The 16,757-nt window shown below is 39.5% G+C and overlaps 1 protein-coding gene across 1 annotated transcript in view; it reads left to right on the top strand.

Annotated features, from left to right (window-relative positions):
• Window positions 1–4,662: 4,662 nt before the first annotated feature.
• The window catches only part of LOC126354267 (putative protein-lysine deacylase ABHD14B), a 57,998-nt gene continuing 45,903 nt past the window's right edge, over window positions 4,663–16,757 (top strand). The window contains exons 1-3 of the mRNA XM_050003801.1: window positions 4,663–5,416; window positions 5,495–5,602; window positions 5,688–5,859. Of these exons, the coding sequence (XP_049859758.1) occupies window positions 5,318–5,416; window positions 5,495–5,602; window positions 5,688–5,859 (379 nt within the window). The 5' untranslated portion in view covers window positions 4,663–5,317. The remainder of the gene's footprint in view (window positions 5,417–5,494; window positions 5,603–5,687; window positions 5,860–16,757) is intronic.

The raw sequence follows: 16,757 nt of genomic DNA, 5'->3' as shown, positions 1-16,757 counted from the left end.
AACATAACCATTTCCTGCCAATGATTGGTTCAGTATGACCATTCCTTGTAAACACAGCCTATTCCATTATGGAGCCATCACTGGCATGCAGAGTGCCTTGTTGACAACTTGTGTCCATGGCTTTATGGTGTCCACACCACATTCAAACCCTATCATCAGCTCTTACCAACTGAAATAGGGACTCATATGACCAGGTCAGTGTTTTCCAGTCATCTAGGGTCCAACAGGTATGGTCACAAGCCCAGGAGAGGCGTGACAAGCAATGTTGTGCTGTTAGCAAAAGGCACTCTTGTTGGTTGTCTGCTACCATGGCCCACCAATGCAAAATTTTGCATCACTGTTCTAACAGATGCTTTTGTGATACGTCCCACATTGATTTTTGTGATTATTTCACAAAGTGTTGCTTGTCTCTCAACTCTGACAACTCTACACAAACACCTCTGTTCTCGGTCATTAAGTGAAGGCCGTCAATCACTGCGTTGTCTGTGGTGAGAGGTAATGCCTGAAATTTGATATTCTGGGCACTCTCTTGACACTGGGTATTCCAGAATATTAATTTCCCTAATGATTTCCAAAATAGAATGTCCCAAGTATCTAGCTCTAAGTAACATTCTGTGTTCAGAGCCTATTAATTCCAGTCATGCGACCTTATTGACATTGGGAACCTTTTCGCATGAATCACCTGTGAATTACTTGAGTACAGATGACAGCTCCACCAGTGCACTGCCCTTTTATACCCTTGTGTGCGATACTACTGCCATCTGTATAAGTGCATATTGCTATCAATGACTTTTGTCACCTCGGTGTATGCTTTGTACACGACATGATTTTGCATTGACATTCAGTGGTATATGTGCTTATTGCTGTGTTACAGTAAGGTATATGTGCACCAGATTGGTTGGAATTGGTCCACTGGTTTAGGAACAGATGTGGTGTACACACACACGCACACACTTACTTTTGTTATGTATCTGACACATCCAATACTGCTGTTGTGCTGTATGGTCTAAGAACGAATAAATAAATAAAATTATGAAGAGGTAGTTACTGGACTCAGTCTCAATCAGATATACCTGACTTCCTTTTGTCACATACTGTCAATTGTGAAGTATGAACCATTTGTATAAATATATATTCTTCTGTTAGTTGGCTTCCTGTATAATGCAAAGTTAATACAAAAGTGAAATTTTGTGTGGTGAACTATAATATTTTCATCTACTTCAAATATGCTGCATCTGTAAACTTCTAAATTACTAGGTTGTTCTAATTAAAATGTAGCTACTCACAGAGGTCCATTGTGGGCTGTAGTTACCACAAGGCAACAGAACTTGGTAAATATGCTAATGCATTAATGCAAAATCGATTTACACTGGAAAAAAATTAGTCCCAATTGTGACCATCAGGTGCGAGCTGGGCACTGTACACTGTTTGTATGACAGTATGACATCCATCTCGTTATTGGACAAGCCATAAAATTAGTGAACACTATGGCTATTTTTGGCTATAGTACTGAAACTTTTATGTAAATGGCAGACTAGGCATGATGTCATTAAATGGGTTATAGAAGATGATAATTAAATTTGGAAACAGAGATGAGCTTGGTGTGGCACCCGGAAGAGGAAGGTATCCTATCCTGATGTAAGTTATTGATAAGGTTGCTGTTGCTGTAAGTGACCACCATCACATGCCCTGAGTTCTGCTAGTATTCGAGCAGTGTCACAAGAATTTTCCATCCCATGGTTAACAGTATGGAAAGTTTCGCGGTCTATCTGCCGCAATGTTCTGAATTTGCTCTTCAGTTTCTGGCACAGATCAAAGTTAATTTTCTGTGGAGTGACAAGGCACATTTTGCACTACAGGGTGCATTGAATACTCGGAACTGCGAATTTGGTGCATTATTAAACAATGTGTTGTGGGCAAAGAACTACAATACTCACCATGTGTGACTCAGTGGTTTGGATTCACAAGCATCTTTATTCTCGTTCCATTCTTCTTTTAAGAGAATACACCTAGACATTCTGTCAGATGTACTTGATGTCTGAATGTTATTGAGAGCACATTGTACAGCATGTGGTTGCTGCTCCGGAAGAGCGTAACTATGTGGAAACAACTGTTCTCAAGCAACCTTCCAATAACAGATTATATCCAGAGGATTTCCAGATGCATGGCCTGCAAGACCAGCTGATCTGAATTCATGTGACATTTGGCTCAGGGGAAAACTGTTCACCAGGGCAGGTCTGATGATGACGCCATTTGGTCCCATAACCCTTCTCAATTAATCAGTTTACCAGGGACACATTCAGTCTCTACTGGACCTGAAGGCCAGTATACAGGAATACATTGCTCACATCCCACGGTAACTGCTGCAAGTAACAACTGATCATGTCGTCTTACAGATGGAGCATCTCATCAACATCTCCAGTACTCATATTGAACATATTGTTTAAGGTGCGTTTAATAATAAAATCAACAGTAGGCATTTCTGACTTGTTTCTGCCCATGTCCCATTCCTAATCCATTACACATGGAAACATTTCTTTCTTGCAATCACAGAACCAGATTTGCCTGGTGACTAAACTTCAATTTTTTTTCCTCTCTCCAGTGTAAATCAGATACACATGAACATATTAGAATATCTACCAAGTTTTGCTGCTATATGAGGGTTAACAGCCCACACTGGACCTTTGTGAGTAGCTGCACTTTAATTATACCACCCAGTATACCCTAAGTTTTAATTTGCCCTTTTTTTCTTTTTGCTTTATGTATAAGAATTTGGATTTCTGAGTCTCTGTTTTTTTTTTATATATTTTGATTTATTAAGGAAACTGGTATTAAAATTTGGTCATACATTGTCTATGACCTTTTATCATGTGTGAAATTCAAGTAACTAGCAACATCTATTCTTCACCATGTTTGAATTCCTCTAAATGTATAGAGGATAAATCTTTAATTATGAATCTGCTCCTCAAAAAATGATGACATCTTTGATTTTATAAATGTCACTTGGGCACATTTTAGCCTGTTAGGAAACATACCCTAAGAAATTTCGAAAATACCGGTAGCTTAACGATGGTCTTGGATATCCAGAACTAGAAACCAATCATACCTGACAGTTTTGCAAGTTTTTAGTGACTTAGTAAACTTTGTAGTCTCCTCCGAGATTGCATTTTGTAAACTGATGTCTCCTGGTGGTACATGCAGTGTTAGTGGAATTAAATCTAACGCTATTATATTTAGTTGTTTATTTGTAGACACAACGTTGACCACTCCTGTGAGGAAGTAAATACTGAATCTGGTGATCATGAATTCAATGGCTCACCATTTCCGCCTCGGTAATTTTTTGGGAACTCACAGCACTGGGAATTCACAGCACTGTATTTGTGTACTCCTTGTTGAAAGTAATGAGAGAGAGCAGTGAGGAACTTCATAACATCAGGATTGGTGATCATAAAGTAGAAAAGTTAAGGACTTCTGCCACCTAGGCAGCAAAAATAACCCATAATGGATGGAGCAAGGAGGGTATAAAAAGTAGACTAGCATTTGCAAAAAGGGCACTCCTGTCCAAGATAAGTCTACTAGTATCAAACATAGGCCTTGCTGAGGATGTATGTTTGAAGTATGGTAGTGAATTATGCACTGTGGGAAAATAAGAATCAACGCATTTGAGATGTGGTGCTACAGATGAATGTTAAAAATTATGTGGACTGACGAGGTAAGGAATAAGGAGGTTCCCCAGAGAATCAGTGAGGAAAGGAATATATTGAAAACACTGCAAGAAGAGGAGGCAGGATAGTAGGACACCTGTTAAGGCATTAGGGAATAACTTCCATGGTACTAGAGGGAGCTGTAGAGTGTAAAAACTGTAGAGGAAGACAGAAGATGTAGGTTGCAAGTGCTACTCTTAAGATGAAGAGGCTGGGACAGAGGAAGAATTTGTGGCAGGCGCATCAAATCAACCAGAAGACTGACGACTCAAAAAACAAAAAAAGGTCAATTCGTACACACCCTGCACCGGCAACATCTTCGCAATTATGTACGGCTATAGAGGCAGCATCGCTCAATATGTCTGCAGGGGCTTCCAACGACTTGTTGAGTCCATGTCACGTCAAGTTGCTGCAGTACGCCAGACAAAAGGAGGTTCGACAAATTAGGGAGCTACCCCACGACTTCAGTGTATGTTCCCATGTCGTGGAATTTTAATAAACTGGCATTACAGGACGAAATGGAAAAGAATAAATTTGCGCATACTTTTGACTTCTTTTTCATCGTGAGCGCTTAAGTTCCACGGTCTATGAGCAAGAAGTTGAGTTAGGCCTAATCACAGGTTTTGAATGTGACATTTCTGTTAACAGATTTTTATGTGTATAATCCTCTCTCATTTTAAACCATTCTCTGGACCTGCATCTTTTTTTTCTTGGTTTTCGTGTTCCTCTTCAAAAACATTGCCAGAGTCAATGTTAGAAATGTTTTACCTGCATTTGTAGTCATTAATATCAGAATACAGCGTACACGAAACGCATCTGTTTCAAGGGATTAAACTGAAAAATTTGATTGATTTGGTACGTGTACTGACTTGTTCGGCACATCCGTTGCTAAATACGAAGGAATCTGACAAATTTGCCATTTTGCAAGGGCCCTAAAACGTTATTAAAATTTTAATCGTCCATTTAAAGAAAGCTAATGTAGATAATCATCGGCTACTGACAGTAATATACCCTTAAGCAGATTTTCAGGGTCAGTCTTTCTCATGTTAATCTGTTCCCTCGATCAGCGGCTTCTTTTTGTTGTTTGTATTCTTAAAAAAAAACAGCGCAGTAAATGCTTGCATTGGAGGCATAGTGAGTGTCACGTGTCCTATACTGTGGTTGGTTCACGCCTTCACGGAAACGTAACAGAACAGTTTGCTTGTCGGACTTGTTCTTGTGAAGTGCTGTATTTTGCCCTTTTCGTGTTTTACAGTTCCACTTCTGTCTTCCCAAGTATCAAAGGATTCTTATAAACTCATCATTTTTGTATAATTCCTAAAATAAAATGTGGGAAACGCTTTGTCTTGTCTGTGTATCAGTATGTTACCTATTGTCACACTATTGAACCGCCAACAGAATCAATTTGGAATTACGAAAGATGAAAAGATGACATATCTGCTCACATAACACACACACGATCTCGTTTCTATTGCGGGTAAACGGAAGTGCTAATATTTGAAGGTTTTGTGGCATTGTCTTTCAACGCTTAGGTGAAGAAGACATAGTTCTGTCAGTTGCTGAGAGTATGGTGCAAACATATTTTTATCTTGCTTGTTTGTTCGCTGGCTACAATGAAGTGTGGAATTAAATTAGGAGCCGTTATCTTTCTTGTCTGTGTTTTTATTATCATCGTTGCGCCAGGAAAGTTTAGTTACCAGCATACTCTAGACGTGAGTAGATTTCTCAGCGTTAGATTGTGTACAACATTGTGCAGTGCTACCTTAACTGTGAAATTGTGGTTATTGCAGATGGCAATCGACTGGAAAACTGTTGATATTTTGGGTAAAGAATTTCCTGAAGAAGCTATTAAGAAAAAAAAAGATGTACAAATCACTTCCCACACGCATAAAATACACGTATGTACGCCAAGTTTTGTACGAATGCCAACGTTTGTTCACATTAGCGTTTTAATACAATAGTAAAACATATGTTATTTAATAGGGCATTGACATGTTTTACCGAGAAGCCGAAATTCCAAATGGTGTAAAGGCATCCGGACAATCGCTTCTTTTCCTACATGGACGAAGTTTTAAGTCAGAAACCTGGGAAAATCTTGGGACACTGCAGTTAATGGCAGCATTAGGTCATAAAACGGTGGCAGTTGACTTACCAGGTAACTTCAAGTCTTTTAAACGACACGTTATAATGACTACAAAATAAAAATGTATGTGGAATCACTAATACATCCGGTATTTTCATATTTAATATTTTAGTAGAATTATATTTGCCCTCAGAATTTGAGGTACCTGTTTAATATATATTCAAGTACTAATATTTTGACTAACTGTCTTACATTGTGCTATGACTCCTCATTTTGATAATATTACTTTTTATCAATCTATTCAGTATACTGACATTTCAGTACCTGTTTGCAATAACAATACCTGTGCAGAAGGTTGTAAGGGACTTCAAACGAAAGGACCAGCTAATCTTTGTACTGAGTTCACAATTTATTCAAGTGACAAAGTGGGAACTTGCCCAGAACACATTTATGTGCTCAAAATTTCAATACATTGTATACTGTAATGATACATTAAGATATAAGTAACATGAAGCAGTAGATAGATGCCTAAACAGGGGAGTACTCTTCCCCCTTCCCAGAACTTTGCAACCAGTAACTCTAGACAGAAAGTGATACTGTGGGGAAGGAGAAAGTACTTTAACCCTGTGGTGCATGAGTTTCACTGCAGTGGACAACTTCTAATGGTCAGTTCTCTGCCATTTTCAGTCAGTCATGAGGCTGCAAATGCAGGCAGTGCACAACACCAGTAGGGAGTGTCCACTGCAGTGAACTGTGTGCATTTGTAGCCTCAAGACTGATTGAAAATGGCAAAGAATTGACCATTATCAGTTGTCCACTGTAGTTGACATTATGTGCCACAGGGTTAAGATTACTAATAAAATTAAATTATGTGTGTGACAGAGAGAAATGTAAACATCATGAGAGTGAAAACATAAAGAGGATTATGAATTTGTCGAATATTTTAAATGCATACTCCAGAGAGGAAATGTATCCTGATGAGTTAAAAATAGCAAAAATGGGTCCACTGAACCTACTGATTCTGGATGTTGGCTTCGTAATATAGGCTAATCTAATGGAATGATAATGTGGCATGTCATATCCTATGTGCTTTTATACAAACAGAAAGAGGGCAGGCCAATGACAGTATTTCTTTTGTGTCTGTATCAGATTTTGAAATGGTTGGTTGGGGTGACAATGATCTGTAATGTAACCCATAGTTGAGGTTACGTTGGAACATGACAGTTTGGTTGAGTTGGCAGAGTCACAGGATGTAAATACTTCATCTTAGATAATAGTGAAATAGTTACTTATCCGTTGCGTGGCCCAAGGTCAAGAATTTTTTTTTATGTTGAAAGGTGGTAGTTTAGTTTAAGTCAGTTAAGTGGCATCGATTGCTTCAGTTGATCTACAAAAGTTAGACTTTTGTATCAAAAAGGGAAAAATTGCAATATTTGGCTAAAATTATGTCTTACTTTCTCTCCCTCCCAAAAATTTTGGTTGTGGTGACAGATTGATATATATAGTGCAGTCTGAGGTCTAGCCTCAGTTGGAAGGTGACAGTTTGGTTGAGAATTGAAGCCTATTGTTTACAATCACACCATACTGCAAAATGCAAGGGGTTACAATACTTACCTTGTGCTGAATATCAAATGTCTTCCTGAAGATGTTCGAATATTCTTTGATGTAACATAAGAGAGAATCATAACCATAAACCGTATTATTTCATTTTCACAAGGGCATAATTTAATCATAGCTAACACTGAAAGAATCATATATGTCAAAGAGGCCTGGAAACAATGGAGGGTTTCAGAGTGATTATATAACGGTAAGACAGAGATTTCAGAACCAGTTTCTAAATTGTAAGACATTTTCAGTGGCATATGGGGACTCTGGCCACAATTTATTGGTTTTGAACTGTAGATTAATACTGAAGAAAGTGCAAAAATGTAGGAATTTAAGGAGATGGGACCTAGATAAACTGAAAGAACCAGACATTGCAAAGATTTGCAGAGGGAGCATTAGGGAATGATTGACAAGAATAGGAGAAAAGAATATGGTAGAAGAACAATGGGTAGCTTTAAGAGATGAAATAGTAAGGCAGCAGAAGATAAAATAGGTAACAAGATGAGGGCTAGTAGAAATCCTTGGGCAAAATAAGAGACTAAATTTAATTGCTGGAAGGAGAAAATATAGAAATGCAGTAAATGAAGCACACAAAAGGGAGTACAAATGTCTAAAAAATGAGATTGATAGAAAGTGCAAAATTCCTGAACAAGAATGGCTAGAGGATAAATGTAAGGCCGCAGAAGCATATATTACTAGGGGTAAGGTAGATGCCGCCTGCGTGAATATGAAGAGTTCAGACGGAAAACCAGTCCTAAACAAAAAAATAAAAGGAACGCAGACAGGTGAAAGGAGTATATAGAGGGTCTATACAAGGGAGATGTACTTGAGGGCAATATTATGGAAATGGAAGGGGTTGTAGATGAAGATGAGATAGGAGGTATGATACTGCATGGAGAATTTGACAAAACACAGAAAGACCTGAGTCAAAACAAGGCCCAAGGAGTACCCAACACAACATTCCGTTAGAACTGTTGATAGCCTGAGGAGAGCCAACCATGACACAATTCTTCCATCTGGTGGGCAAGATGTATGAGACAGACGAAATACCCTCAGACTTAAAGAAGAATATGACAATTCGAGTTATATAGAAAGCATGTGCAGACAGGTTTGAAAATTACCAAACTATCAGTTTAATAGCTCATGACTGCAAAATACTAACATGAATTCTTAACAGAATAAGCCATGGTTGCAAAATGCTAACTCAGATTCTTTACAGAATGGACAATAAACAGTTTAGACAAGAAGAAAATAGAAGCTTTTAAAATGTGGTGCTACAGAAGAATGCTGAAGAGTAGATGGATAGATCATGTAACTAATGAGGAGATACTGAATAGGATTGGGATGTAGATAAATTTGTGGCACAACCTGACTAGAAGAAGGGATCCGTTGGTTAGACATACTCTGAGGCATCAAGGGATCACCAGTTTAATACTGGGGGAAGGGTGGGGGCTAAAACTCGTAGAGGGAGACCTAGAGACTAATTCAGTAAGCAGATTGACAAGGATGTAGGTTGCAGTAGTTACTCGGAGATGAAGAGGCTTGCACAGGATAGAATAGTGTGAAGAGCTGCATCAAACCAGTCTTCGAACTGAAAACCACAACAAAGACAGGACCTCTACACATGCTAGTTCATAGATCAGAAACCACCAGGAATGTCCAAAGTATTGTTGGTAAATGGTCTACCACTTAACGTAGGCATGGAAAAAATTCATCCAATTCTGTGTAAGGTCACTGTTTGCCACATTTGTATATTTAATGGGAAAATTTTAGGAAAGTGTGGTTCATCTGTAAAGGTGACCTTTTGCGAGACTGGTGCGACCAGTTCTTGAGTACCATTTAATATGGTCAGCTTTGAGTTACTCGTTGCAAAACTTGTGAAATATGGAATTTGAGATGCTGTCTGTAATCAGGGGCTATTCTAGAAGTCTTTCAAGGGGGAGGGGTGGGGGCTAATGGGGGAGGGGTTTGGGGGAATGGAATATCATTTAACAAAAGGAGAGTTGTGGTCCTCTGCTGACAAACTGGTAAAATTTTGTTATGCTAAAAGTAGTTTTTGGTAAGGGTTTTGTAGTTCAGGGTCAAAAATGTGTATTAATAAATAATAAGATGCCCATTTTAAGTTAAATGATATTTATTGGCTTAGATAGTGTGCCATTCGCCACTCTTATTCTTTTGTTAAAGTGTGTTTGAAATACATTGCAACCTGTATTGCTACATAATTATAAAAAAAAAAGGTTGAATTTGCTGGAGTAATATATTTGCTGATTTCTGAAGTCATTTTATCCAGTCTAATATGATACTCCATCGGGAGGGGGGGGGGGGGGAGACTATAGCACCCCCCTCCCCTTGCCACTGTCCCTGTCTGTAACTGATGTTGTAGCTGTCTCTATGGAAAGGGGCAGTTTGCTGAAAACATAAACTCTAAGAAGTCTTTATCTTACTGGCCAAGTAAACAAAGAAAGTAAAATATATTGTTCCTACATGGCTTAGTTCCTGGTCCTGCCCTTTTCGCATTTCCGGGCCTATATTAATGACATGCCTAAGCATATTCCTAAGGCTAATTCATTTTTATATGCAGATAACACACATGTACTGATAACAAGTGGAGAGAATACACTTGATGTAGTCAATGGAAACACTTTTGATATAAAATCCTGGTCTAAGCAAACATAATTGATGGACACACAGAAAACTATAAGCATGAATGTTACCACTTGCTTTGCAGATATATGTTGTGGCAGAAGTAGCCTTGATAATACACAAGAAAATTAAATTCATTGGGCTTACTACACTAAAGCAGAAATAGAAGCTTCCAGAATGAATATTTCACTCTACAGCTGAGTGTGTGTTATTTTGGAAACTAGTTGATAACTACAGGCAGAATGAAACTGTGAAGGTTGGTTGTGTGTCATCCATGATAGCTCACTTGGTAACAGCAGTGCCCACAAATGGCAATCTTTTGAGCTTGAGCAGAGATCTGTCACAGAGTTTTAATCTGCCAGGAATTTTCTTTCGCATACATAAATGAAAACCCTTCCACTGTACACTGTGCCTCGGCTGCGAAATGAAAACAAAGGAGCTCATCCTGATCAAAAGTTGGATCTGACCTCATCAGAAGTCAGGACAGTGCATTGGCAGTGGCATACTGTGTAGTACACCTAAAATGAGGCAGAAACAAGGCCCAATATTGGAGATGATGTGCTTCATTCTCAAGCAATGAATTAGAAGGATGAAACAACATAAACAAAGGCTTGCAATCTCTAATGAGGTGGAACGTAGATCCATACAAGAACACATAAAACTTTTTGAGGGTGTATAAGATAACAAGAGCTTTCTTTTCAACTTGGGAGTAGTGATGCTGAGCGGAGTTGTGCGTTTTTGACGCGTAAGCTATCGGATTCTCAGAACCGTCCTCTCAGCTATGTGCAAGAATGGCCCTGTGACCATACTGAGAGACATCTGTAAACAAGACCGGGTGGTGGCCAGGATGGAAGGTAGACTGCAGAATGTAATTTAGATTTCAAAAGCACGGTCGCAGGCCAGCGCCCACCAAAAAGCAGCATGTTTGTGAAGCAGTTCATAGAGAGGATGGGCCAATTTGGCCACACCTGAAATGAATTTATGATAGTAGGCAATTTCCTCTAAAAACAATTGGAGTTCTTTGACATTGGAAGGGCGAGTCAGAGTTGTGACAGTGCCAACATGATGATCCCGAGAAACCTCAAACCCCAAACACACAATGGATGGCCGAAAAAAGTGGCACTTGGTCAAGTTGCACTTCAGCCCTGTTGTATGTAAGACTGTGAACAAGGAACATAAACTGCATTAATTCTCTTCCATGGATGCACCCATCATGACAATGGCAGAGAGGTAGTTGATTCACCCTGGAAGAGACTTCATCAATTGTTGCAGAAAATGCTGAAAAATCAAAGGGGTGCTACCAAACTGAATGGGACGTACTGATTTTGGTACAACCCAGAGGGTGAGTTGATCACAAGGAGCCTTTTGAAAGCCTCGTCCAATGAAACCTGTAAATAGGCTTCAGGTAAATCTATTTTAGGTAAAAGCTGGCTCCCTGTGAATTTGGCCAACAACTTGTCTTGGCAGGGCAAAGGGCAAGTGTCACTGATAGATGAGCATTAATGGAAGCTTTTAAGTCACTGCAAAGGCAGAGCTGGGCATTCAGTATTTAGACCACTCATTATACATAATAGGCTGTATGATCCCAATGGTGTCAGTCTGTACATTTTTAATTTCACCTGATCGTGCAAAGCTATAGGTTAGGGCAAGTACGGAAAAAATGCAGCAGCACTGTAGGTTTCCTGATAATATCGGCTGTACAATAAGTGACATAACATTACTCATCTGGAAAAAAAGAGGGAAGAACGCAGAATAACACTTATCTAACTGCTGGTAAGGCCTACTTGGTAACGAGGTGCAATGCAACTGCAATGAAAAAACCAAAAGCATCCAGACTGAGCAGATTGTTGGCATCAGCATCATTAACTACCAAAAAAGTTAAGGAACAGACCACAGATGTATATGCAATGGGAGCCATAAATTGCCCCCATATTGGAATATTCTGCCTGTTGTAATTCATTAAACGCCGATTAATTAGAGACAACACTTGAGATCCCAAGTCCACATAGATTTGTGTGTTCATAAATGTAACAGCTGCACCCATGTCCACTTGTAGCCTGAGTTCTTTGCCCATCACTCACACTGCAATAAACAGTTTGTTTTATTTGTAAGCAGGAGACAGGCAATTAACATCCACATCCATTTCTGTAGCTGGGAACAATACACAGATACTGTATGTCACCTTTTTTTTTTTTTTTTCACTAGTTGTAAGTCACCCAGCACTTAAGGCACATGGTCCTGTCATGTTGCACAGTATGGGCAAGATAAGAGTGCTGCATATGTTTTGGTTGTTTTTGTTTGGGGCACATCACTGTCCTGTGTTGCAGAGGCTGTGTATGCATGGCTGCCTCACGGTCTTCCTCCTGGGAATTGACTGATGCCTGATGACCAGAAATAGAGCCACCATGGTCACCAGGCCTCAATCTGATCACCAGCCGAATGACATACCTTGAAAGATAGGGCAACATTTCAGCTAAAAATGGATTCTCCCACTGTAGTTGCATGTTGATGCGCCTCCTTGTCCAGGGCAAACCGAATGATGGTAGCACGAATCGTAGAAGCTGCATAGGAATCCTGATGAACATCAGTAACAAACTGACATATGCAACTGAGGCTGTGGAGTTTATCTGACCAAGCCCAGTGGGACTAATGGAGCTGTTTGTGACAGTGATAGACCTTGGTCCATGCTGCAATGATGTATGCACTCACAGTGACAACTGTACAACAATTTATGCCTATCATTGAACAAAGCTGATGCTGGTTCCTGGAGCAGGGCTAACTGATAAACAGCTGGTAAATCCGAGGGGAAATTTAAGAAAGGAACAAACCCTTACATGTTTGCAACAGTCACACCAAAAACAAGGAAGTGTTGCCAACGCCTCTTCTTTAAGGGTCTCAGTCATCAGCTGCATCAGCCTAACGGGCAAATGACGATGGATAGGCTGATGGTATAGAAGACTGCATAGTCGATGTGACTGAAAATTTGTGGTAGCATTCATAAGAGCCTGCTGCTGCTCGAGGAGAGATTCGAGTGCTGCCTCCATGGACATTAGAACCAACAAAACAACCAAATAGGCTTAGCACCTGGAAGTGAACACCACACTCATTACCAGTTGTGCCATAATGCTAGACACAAACAGTAATGTGACTCGGCCTCAAAGAACAAAAGTTTATTTGTCCACATTCAAGTAAATAACAACCACAGAAATGGTACAATAAACAGCAGAATACAATCTGAGGTCAAGCACCTGCTGTGCTTTTCTTATATAGAGGACTCTAGTAGATGGCATGTTAGGTGCCGTACAGTGTGCCCAAGTCACGGACAGCGGCTGGCGTACTCAGATGCTGTTGGCAGAGTATTTGAGTGTAGAATGCTGGTGGCCTGGTGCCATGACACGTGTCCAGATGTGATGCACAGGGTTATAGTGCTGAGGATACTGGTCAATGATCTGGGATTTTTTTCTGATTTTCAACATTAGACATATTGTCTGCAAACAGAACTGATGGGGAGCTGATATTTAATGGTAAATCGTTAACACAGGATGGAAATAGGACTGAGCCAGGTATAGAGCCTTGTGAAACACCCTGAGCTATTATTTTCCAGTCAGAATTATAATTTATCCCATTTGAAGTAATGCTAACTCCTTCCTTTCTGTTGCATAAGGGATTTAAGCCATTGTAGATTGCTGTACGTAATGTCATACGTGTCAAGTTTGTAAATAAATAAGGCATAGTTTACAGAATCTAAAGCCTTTGTGAGGTCACAGAAAATCCCTACTACTTTATTGCTCTTCTCTAATGATGTACGTATCTTGTCAACAAAATTGATTTCTGTTAAAATCAATATTTGTTCCTAGAGGAGATGTTCTGCTATAACCAGCTCGTCTCATTGGAAAACAGTTTCTTGTAACAGTTGTACAATGGAATATTTTACTTTGAAGTATTGGATTTGGGTAACAGCAAATATCTCAAATATTGTAGATATGACAGGGTGACCTGAGATAGGACAATAATTTCATATAATCTCTCTCGATCCCTTTTCGAAAAGTGTTTATCTTTGGCGTACTTCAGCACATCAGGAAGCAGAATCCCCAAAACAATAATTAATTGCTTGAGCTAGTGGATGTATGATTGTATTGTGTATTGCTTTTACAACTTTAGTGGGTATTTCATACCAACCTGTAGAATTTTTGTTTTTTTATGATAAAATTGCATTCTCTGTATCCTTCATGGAAACTTCTGAAAACTTTGTAAGGTGTTCAGAATCTTTATCAAGGCCAAAGGGATATCTATTGTTGTAATAATCTGTTACGCTGACATCAAACTTCACTACAGCTATAAAGAATTCATTGAAACATGTTTGGGTTGGACATACACACTTACGTATCTGTGTACCTAATCAGTGATAATTAATTGTCCATTCAACAAAAATACTTGAATTCTGGTAATTCCAGTAATAATTATTCTGCCTCAGCATAGATTAGTTGTTGTTGTTGTGGTCTTCAGTCCTGAGACTGGTTTGATGCAGCTCTCCATGCTACTCTATCCTGTGCAAGCTTCTTCATCTCCCAGTACCCACTGCAACCTACATCCTTCTGAATCTGCATAGTGTAGTCATCTCTTGGTCTCCCTCTACGATTTTTACCCTCCACGCTGTCTCATTTCCTAATCTAATACCCTCAACATCACCCGACTTAATTTCACTACATTCAATTACCCTAGTTTTGCTTTTGCTGATGTTCATCTTATATCCTCCTTTCAAGATTAGTATAGCTCATAAATGTACTTTATAAAATTGTTTCTCATTGCTGCTAAAACTACATTGGTTACCTGTTTTTTTCATAAATAACTCGCCCCAACTTCATTATATTGATGTACTGCGTATAATATGTACAGATATTTAATGATCACATTTAAAGGACAAATAAGAATGAAAGGAAATGAAACAAGTAAAGGGAGCAGAGACAGATGTATGGCGGTGGAAGTTAAAAGACTGAAGGGTGCGTGGGAGGGACAGTTCCCATTTACAGAATTCAGAGTTACTGCTACACAGTGTTGAGGATGAATGTATATGTATGATCCAATTAGTACGTGTTGCGAACTGCTGAATCTGACCACACTGATCTGCAAAAAGATGGTGTATGCCATTTTCCTGGATATTGACGTATACATTTTCAGATCCACCAAATAACCTTTGTATGCATAAATCAGTCAACCATAAACTGTATATCATTTTCACTTTCGTGTCTGATATTCCGTACTCACTAACAAGTCTCTCAGTTATGGCCATTTTTCATATTTGTTCTACAATTGGACTGAAGGTTCCACATTATTCTCACACTGAGTGCACAAATGTGTTACATTCTAATGCGCTTTTAATTCTTAAGTCACACCTGCTGACTAGCCACAAATAGCATAACTCTTACCGTTTTGTCTTAGTAATAGCCGTCAGTGTTACCAGCTTAAACAGCAACATATCAGCATTTGATTTTGTGCCATTTACTTTCATGTGTGCTGAAGTGAATAGGATCTTATCTTGTCTGTCTTATTATGTAAGGTTATTATTGTTACATGTGTGTATTGACTGTGTCCACATGGAAGCAGTAAGAAGTTTCTCAACTGATTCTTAAGTTAGTGTTCTTGAGTTTTTAGCTTAAATTGTTTGGTTATATTGATGCATACTGTGTGTTCCTTTGAAAGAACAGACACCACGCTGATCCTGCAGCTTCAAAACATTAAATTTAAATGAAAGGGAGATTGGTGCTGTCAGCTACAGTGGGACATTAAGTGGAGTCAGTGGCAACAAGCTAAAATGCATACCAGATGGGGATTTGAACCCGGGATCTCTTGCTTGCTAGGCAGATAGGTGGCACTCGGTGGGAGTGTGGATTGGCTGTGAGGCGTACCGAGATAGCATGTGCAGTTGCGGTAACACTGTGTCCCGGATGGCACAGTGGTTACAGCACCTGCCTAGTAAGCAGAGAAGATCCCTGGTTCAAATCCTGGTCCAGTACACATTTTCACTCATTGCCACTGATTCCACTTAATGTCCTGCTGCAGCTGATAACAGTGATTCCCCTTCCACTTACATATAAATTATTTGGTTTTAGTATTTTTTTTTAAATTTTCTTAAGCTAAGATCATTCTGTTCGGTGGTGAAAGATGCCTAGGGACCGTACTAGTTATAGAAGCTGTGTTGCCTACTGTTGACAGGCTTTGGCTGCTGTCCAGAGCTGTGCTGGAGGGAGAGTGCCCAGCATAAAAACTGTGACACCTAAGGTGCCTTTGACGTCACTTGAGATCTCAAGCTGTACATTCTGATGTGACTGAGGAGATTGGTCCAGCTATGTCAGGGGTTGAATGACAGACTGCTCACAGATCATGAGTCTTTGACTACAAGGATATCAATTTCCTGGTTGTCGTTGACATAGTCTGTTGCTGGAAAGACTCCCGAGCTAGCCTCAGTTGTTTAATCTGTTGCAAATTGGATTGCTCTTTTTAGAATGGCCAGAAAAGCACACAGGGAAAGATTTGGTCTCATCGGGTACTCGTGTTGGAGGAGAAGGGTTGCCATGAAGAGTGTAATCGAGACTATAGAGGGAAGAAACAGCCAGCTTGGATGCTTTTGTTAGTGGCTTATTTACTGTCAAAAACAGTTACACATAGTAAGATGAACGCAAATTCAGGATGCCACACCATCTGGGAGAAGCTGTGTATGAAAA

The sequence above is a fragment of the Schistocerca gregaria genome, chromosome 3 (genome assembly GCF_023897955.1).
Source record: "Schistocerca gregaria isolate iqSchGreg1 chromosome 3, iqSchGreg1.2, whole genome shotgun sequence".
Lineage (NCBI taxonomy): Eukaryota > Metazoa > Arthropoda > Insecta > Orthoptera > Acrididae > Schistocerca > Schistocerca gregaria.
The sequence above is the reverse complement of the archived record's forward strand: the minus strand, read 5'-3'. Positions and strand labels throughout refer to the sequence as shown.